Source organism: Salvelinus alpinus, chromosome 20 (genome assembly GCF_045679555.1).
Source record: "Salvelinus alpinus chromosome 20, SLU_Salpinus.1, whole genome shotgun sequence".
Lineage (NCBI taxonomy): Eukaryota > Metazoa > Chordata > Actinopteri > Salmoniformes > Salmonidae > Salvelinus > Salvelinus alpinus.
Window position 1 is genome coordinate 27393376 of NC_092105.1, and position 7094 is coordinate 27400469.

The window sequence follows — 7094 nt, forward strand, 5'->3', positions numbered from 1 at the left end:
CTCGCTTCGAAGCAAATAACACTGAAACATGGATGAGAGCACCAGCTGTTCCGGACGACTGTGTGATCACGCTCTCCGCAGCCGATGTGAGTAAGACTTTAAACAGATCAACATTCACAAGGCCGCAGGGCCAGACAGATTACCAGGACGTGTACTGCAAGCATGTGCTGACCTACTGGCAAGTGTCTTCACTGACATTTTCAACCTCTCCCTGTCCGAGTCTGTAATACCAACATGTTTTAAGCAGACCACCATTGTCCCTGTGCACAATAACGCTAAGGTAACCTGCCTAAATGAATACTGACCCGTAGCACTCACGTCTGTAGCCATGACGTGCTTTGAAAGGCTGGTGATGGCTCACATCCACACCATTATCCCAGAAACCCTAGCCCCACTCCAATTTGCATACCGCTCTAACAGATCCACAGATGATGCAGTCTCTATTGCACTCCACACTGCCCTTTCCCACCTGGACAAAAGGAACACCTATGTGGGAATGTTATTCTTTGACTACAGCTCAGTGTTCAACACCATAGTGCCCTCAAAGCTCATCAATAAGCTAAGGACCCTGGGACTAAACACCTCCCTCTGCAACTGGATCCTGGACTTCCTGATGTGCTGTCCCCAGTTGGTAAGGGTAGGTAGCAACACGCTGATCCTCCCCACAGGGGCCCCTCAAGGGTGCGTGCTCAGTCCCCTCCTGTACTCCCTGTTCACTTATGACTGCACGGCCAGGCACGACTCCAACACCATCATTAAGTTTGCCGATGACGCAACAGTGGTAGGCCTGATTACCGACAACGACGAGACAGCCTATAGGGAGGAGGTCAGAGACCTGGCCGTGTGGTGCCACGACAACAACCTCTCCCTCAACGTGATCAAGACAAAGAAGATGATTGTGGACTGCAGGAAAAAGAGGACCGAGCACGCACCAATCTCATCGATGGGGCTGCAGTGGAGCAGGTTGAGAGCTTCAAGCTCCTTGGTGTCCACATCACCAACAAACTAACACGGTCTAGCACACCAAGACAGTTGTGAAGAGGGCACGACAAAACCTATTCCCCCTTCAGGAGACTGAAAAGCTGCACTATCGAGAGCATCCTGACTGGTTGCTTCTCTGCCTGGTATGGCAACTGCTCGGCCTCCAAGACTGCAAGGCACTACAGAGGGTAGTGCGTACGGCCCAGTACATCACTGGGACCCCCCCTCCCCTCTTTCATGCCGCTGCTACTCTCTGTTATTATCTATGCATAGTCACTTTAATAACCTACATGTACATATTACCTCAATTATCTCGACTAACCGGTGCCCCCACACATTGACTCTGTACCGGTACCTCCTGTATATAGTCTCGCTATTGTTATTTTACTGCTGCTCTTTAATTACTTGTTCTTTTTCTTATTCTTATTCATATTTTTTAAACTGCGTTGTTGGTTAGGGGCTTGTAAGTTAACATTCACTGTAAGGTCTACACCTGTTGTTTTCGGCGTATGTGACTAATACAATTGGATGTCAACGCAAGACTATTATATAAACTATTTCACATTCACTCTATCAGTGATTATGGAAAGTTCCACAGGCTCACACCCATCATTAGGTACTGTAAAGAAATGCAATGCTTGATGTTGTTGGAAGTGGAAGTGGTGCTAGACATCACACTGTGTTCTTGTCCTGGAGAATCCAAAACCAGCTGGAGTGGAGGCTAGGTGGAAACGGACTTTTTTTTGTTTTTTGTTTTCACTTTTCCTGTGTTTTCAGAGAGGTGTGGACCCTGGTGATTGAGATGGTGATGAGTACAGACGTCCTGCCATTTCTCTCTAACCTGTCTGTGTCTGTGTCTGTCAGAGAGCTACAGACCCTGGTGATTGAGATGGTGATGAGTACAGACGTCCTGCCATCTCTCTAACCTGTCTGTGTCTGTGTCTGTCAGAGAGCTGCGGACCCTGGTGATTGAGATGGTGATGAGTACAGACATGTCCTGCCATTTCCAGCAGATCAAAAGCATGAGGAACGCCCTGCAGCAGCCTGAGGGGTGAGTGGACTGTCTCTGGACCCTGACCTATGACCCCTAACCCCTGAACCCTTACCCCTAACCCTTAGCCCTGGCTCTCTGGACCACACCTTTCTTTCAAGTTTTTATGTCACATGCACAAGTACAGTGAAATGCCTTTCTTGCAAACTCAAAGCCCAACAATGCAATAATCATAAACAATGTAGAAATACAAAGTAAGCATACTATATACAGTACAGGAAATATTTTAAAAGTCAGTTCCTATACCATAGTGTATGTTCATGTTTTTTGTATTGAACCTTTATTTAACTAGGCAAGTCAGTTAAGAACAAATTCTTATTTACAATGACGGCCAAACCCGGACGACGCTGGGACAATTGTGCGCCGCTCTATGGGACTCCCAATCACGGTCGGTTGTGATACAGCCTGGAATCAAACCAGGGTGTCTGTAGTGACACCTCTAGCACTGAGATGCAGTGCCTTAGACCGCTGTGCCACTCGGGAGCCCATGTGCAGGGATACAGGTGTGATGGAGGTAGATATGTATAGGGGTAAGGTGACTAGGCAACAGGATATAAGAAAATGGTTAGCAGCAGCTTGCATGTGAGTGGATGTGTAGAGTCAGTATACTGTATGTGCATATTATGTGTGAGTGAGTAAATTATGGAGTGAGTGTTTGTGTGTGTGTGTTTGAGTGACAGTGTGAGTGTGTAGGGCCCTGTCAGTGTGCAAAGCTCAATATAGATATAAGGTAAACTCGGTCCATGTAGCTATTTTGTTTGCTATTTATCAGTCGTATTGCTTGGGGATAGAAGCTGTTCAAGAGCCTGTTGGTGTCAGTACCTCTTGCCATGCGGCAGCAGAGAAAATAGTCTATGGCTTGGGTGATTGGGGTCTTTGACAATTTCCGGCCCTTCTTTTCACACTGCCTGATATAGAGGTCCTGGATGGCAGAGAGCTCGGGCCCAGTGATGTACTGGGCTGTCCGCACAACCCTCTGTAGCGCCATGCGATCGATGGGCGGTGCAATTGCCATACCAAGCAGTGATGCAGCCAGTCAATATGCTCTCAATGGTGCAGCTTTAGAACCTTTTCAGGATTTGAGGGCCCATTCCAAACTTTTTCAACCTCCTGAGTGGGAAAAGGCACTGTCACGCCTTCTTCACGACTGCGCGTGTGTGTTTGGACCATTTTAAGTCCTTAGTGATTTGGACACCAGGGAACTTGAAGCTGTCTACATGCTCCACTGCCGCCCCGTCGATGTGGATGGGAGCGTGCTCGTCCCCCCGTTTCCTGTAGTCCACAATCAGCTCCTTGGTTTTGGTGACGTTGAGGGAGAGGTTGTTGCTTCAGCACAACACTGTCAGGTCACTGACCTCTTCCCTGTAGGCCTACCAACGTCGTGTCGAAAGCAAACTTGATAATGGTGTTGGAGTTATTCGTGGGTGAAAGGGAGTACAGGAGAGGACTAAGCACACACCCTTGCGGCGCCCCTGTGTTAAGGCTCAGCGTGGTGAAGGTGATGTTGACTACCCTCCCCATCTGGGGTCGGCCCATCAGAAAGTCCAGGATCCAGTTGCAGAGGGAGGCGTTCAGACCCAGAGTACTAAGCTTGGTGACGAGCTTGGAGGGGATAATGGTGTTGAACACTGAGCTGTAGTCAATAAACAGCCTTCTCACATAGGTATTCCCCTTATCTAGGTGGGTGAGGCCAATGTGGAGAGCAATTGAGATTGCATCAATGGATCTGTTGGGGCGGTATGCAAATTGGAGTGGGTCTAGGGTGTCTGGGATGGTGGAGTTAATGTGTGCCATAACCAGCCTCTCAAAGCACTTCATGATTACAGATGTGAGAGCTAGAGGGCGGTAAACCTTAGAGTTCTTCGGAACAGGGATGACTGTGGTCATCTTAAAACATGTGGGGATTACAGACAGGGACAAGAAGAGGTTGAACATTACAGTGAATATGCCTGCCAGCAGTTCTGCGCATGCTCTGAGAACGCGCCCTGGAACGTGCCCTCAATCCTATATGTTTATGTGTGTGTGAGTGTGTCACTCTTTCTCAGTGTATAATTCTGTGTGTTACCTGATGTACCATTGTATCTACAGAGTAGACAAGGCTAAAGCCCTATCTCTGATGCTGCATGCAGCTGACATCAGCCACCCAGCCAAGGCCTGGAAGCTGCACTACCGATGGACACAGGCCCTGATGGAGGAGTTCTTCAGACAGGTACAGTACCAACATAGTCTCACCACTACAGTGTATAGTCACTGACAGAAACCATGGAAGAGGGAAACTTGAGTGTTTCAGCACTGTATTCTATATGTATCTCACCTAATGAAACTTGTATTATTAAGGAGATGGGACACCATTCTGATAGCTTCAGTAATATCTTCACTTGGTTGAACTGGTTATGTTATACAGAGCATTATGGGTATTGTAGTACACAATACTACAGTATACAGTAACCTGCCATTCTACATTGGTATGGTTACCAAGGCTGGTGTTGTTGATTTCTTACAGGGCGATAAAGAGGTTGAGTTAGGGCTGCCATTCTCTCCTCTGTGTGATCGTAAAGCTACCATGATCGCACAGTCACAAATAGGTGAGCATCACACCCTGTTATTGGCCTCACTGTGAGTGGTTTCATTCAGGATGGGTTTGTATTCTCCGACAGGCCATAGCTCAAATGGGCCACCATGTGGACATTTGAGAAAGTATTTAATATTTTTCCCTTGATATGATAAAGCATGGGAATCTACACTGCCTGTCCTCATAAATTATTGTGACATCACACACACATTTTTTTCTCCTGTTTCTCTGAAAACTATAATCGTCAGTGTGAGCGAGTCATACCTGTTTTTCTTCTCAAATGTTTGTCTGTCTCGCAGGGTTCATTGACTTCATAGTGGAACCCACATTCTCTGTGTTGGTGGACACGACCGAGAAGATCATTACCCCTCTAATAGAGGATACCTTAAAGTCACATGACACTGGCGTCCGCAGGTCAAGGTATGACACATTCCTAATATTATACACACTATGACCCTGCTGGTCATCTATGAACATTTGAACATCTTGGCCATGTTCTGTTATAATCTGCACCCGGCACAGCCAGAAGAGGACTGGCCACCCCTCATAGCCTGGTTCCTATCTAGGTTTCTTCTTAGGTTCTGGCCTTTCTAGGGAGTTTTTCCTAGCCACCCTGCTTCTACACCTGCATTGCTTGCTGTTTGGGGTTTTAGGCTGGGTTTCTGTACAGCACTTTGTGACATCAGCTGATGTAAGAAGGGCTTTATAAATACATTTGGTTGATTGATTTGAAATCACAGTTTTCCCAGTTTAACATGTCTGACAGAATCAACATGCCTACCAGTATCATCAGTAGGCTTACCACTTTCCCGATGTTCAGTCTCTATGGTCGATCGAAGTTGTGGAATAAGCAACCAAGTCTTACTCCAGTATGTTCTGTTCTATTTAATTGATGTCCATATTAGGACAGCCTCACAAGGAGTCGGTGTCATATATTTGACAGAATAGACAGTGTTTATATTCTATGTTGCTCAGTTTGACGGGTAGTGGGTCGGTGACGGTGGTGGAGTCAGTCCAGAAACATAGTGGTCGAGGATCCAGCCAGGGGGTTGACCAGGGGCTTACTACAGACTATAGCCTGACTGGCATCGACCTGAAACGGGTCAGACACACACTGGCAGAGGTCATCCAACACAACAAAGACCGATGGAAGGAGCTCTCTGTACAAGGTATAGTTGTCTTTTTGTTGTTGCTCTTCTTCGTCTTTCTCTTCCTTGTCTTCTTCAGTCTCCTGAATACGTTTCCTTCTTTCAGTGTTATGTTCTTTCCATTGTCAGAAGTCTATGTATGACATTAGATGTTCTTTTTGCTTGTGTTCTTGTTTCCTCAGAGTTGGCGAGTAAAGAGCGAGCTGAGTTGAACACTGACCCAGAGGAGATGGAGGAGTCCCAGATGAAAACAGAGGTTACGTTGACTCACACCAGCCCTGAGAGACACAGCCAGGAGCTCCAATCAGAGCCCTTCAATGAACTGATGAACAACACAAACTCCAATAACTCTTCCCAGGAGGACTCAGAGCTGGACCACCATCCTCACAGTTCTCTGTCCCCGTGTGAGGATAAAGAGACAACATCACCTGGCTCCATCTCTCCTGAACGCCTACCATGGAACGGTAGGAATGTTAGCTAGCGATATGATGTGGTACAATATGATATGATATACAATAAGGTATATGACACTATATACAACACGATGTACAATACGATACAACAATGCAACATAATGTAGTGCACCGTAACAGAACAGTACAATATGACAGTGAAACCTATCAATGTCATGTCTTTTTATAATTCTGTGTCCTGTCAGTAGGCTATAGCTATGTAGTATTTCTCTCATCTCTATAATCGTATTGTCAGTCACGACGATCTGTGACCAAGTGTCCAAGAGATAACTGCGGAGTGGAGGATTGTCAAGGTTACAACTGTGTGATGCTGTGTTGTCATGGTAACTGTTGTTGCTTACAGGAGCAGGCCCTGGGGCAGTCCTTGAGTCAGGGGAGGAGTCTCTTCAGAGCCCTTGATTCTGATAAGCTACCCAACAACGCTGCCACTTCCTGATTTTTATTCTACTTTACCTTTATTTAACTAGTCAAGTCAGTTAAGAACAAATTCTTATTTACAATGATGGCCTATCCCTGCCACCCCCTAACGACACTGGGCCAATTGTGTGTCGTCCCTGATTCACCATATTTGTTTGTTAGCTTTTTTTATTGTATTTGTTCTGATTGATTTTATTTCCAGTCTGTTATTGTATTGTTATTTATTAAATATGGGGATCTTCTTGCTCCTCTTTGCACCGCAAGTAGTTTTTGTCTATATTCATTCTCTCTTCTCTTTCATATGGGTTTGTATGGTACACTAGGACGATCACGGTACTTAATTGCAACAGTGTGTGTTCTCTCTTGATTTCATGCTAGACAAACATATTTTACCCTAGAGTAGTACTGGAATGGTTGCCGACAGTTACCCACACTATGAGTATGATTGGTTG

At 46.1% G+C, this 7094-nt stretch overlaps 1 protein-coding gene across 3 annotated transcripts in view; it reads left to right on the forward strand.

The window, feature by feature from the left end:
- Positions 1-6905, forward strand: part of LOC139546604 (dual specificity calcium/calmodulin-dependent 3',5'-cyclic nucleotide phosphodiesterase 1A-like) — a 64734-nt gene extending 57829 nt beyond the window's left edge. For all 3 annotated transcript variants that reach the window (XM_071355166.1, XM_071355167.1, XM_071355168.1), the window contains 7 exons: positions 1931-2032; positions 4121-4241; positions 4536-4617; positions 4904-5024; positions 5580-5773; positions 5935-6216; positions 6569-6905. In XM_071355166.1, the coding sequence (XP_071211267.1) occupies positions 1931-2032; positions 4121-4241; positions 4536-4617; positions 4904-5024; positions 5580-5773; positions 5935-6216; positions 6569-6624 (958 nt within the window). In that variant the 3' untranslated portion in view covers positions 6625-6905. The remainder of the gene's footprint in view (positions 1-1930; positions 2033-4120; positions 4242-4535; positions 4618-4903; positions 5025-5579; positions 5774-5934; positions 6217-6568) is intronic.
- The last annotated feature ends 189 nt before the right edge of the window (positions 6906-7094 follow it).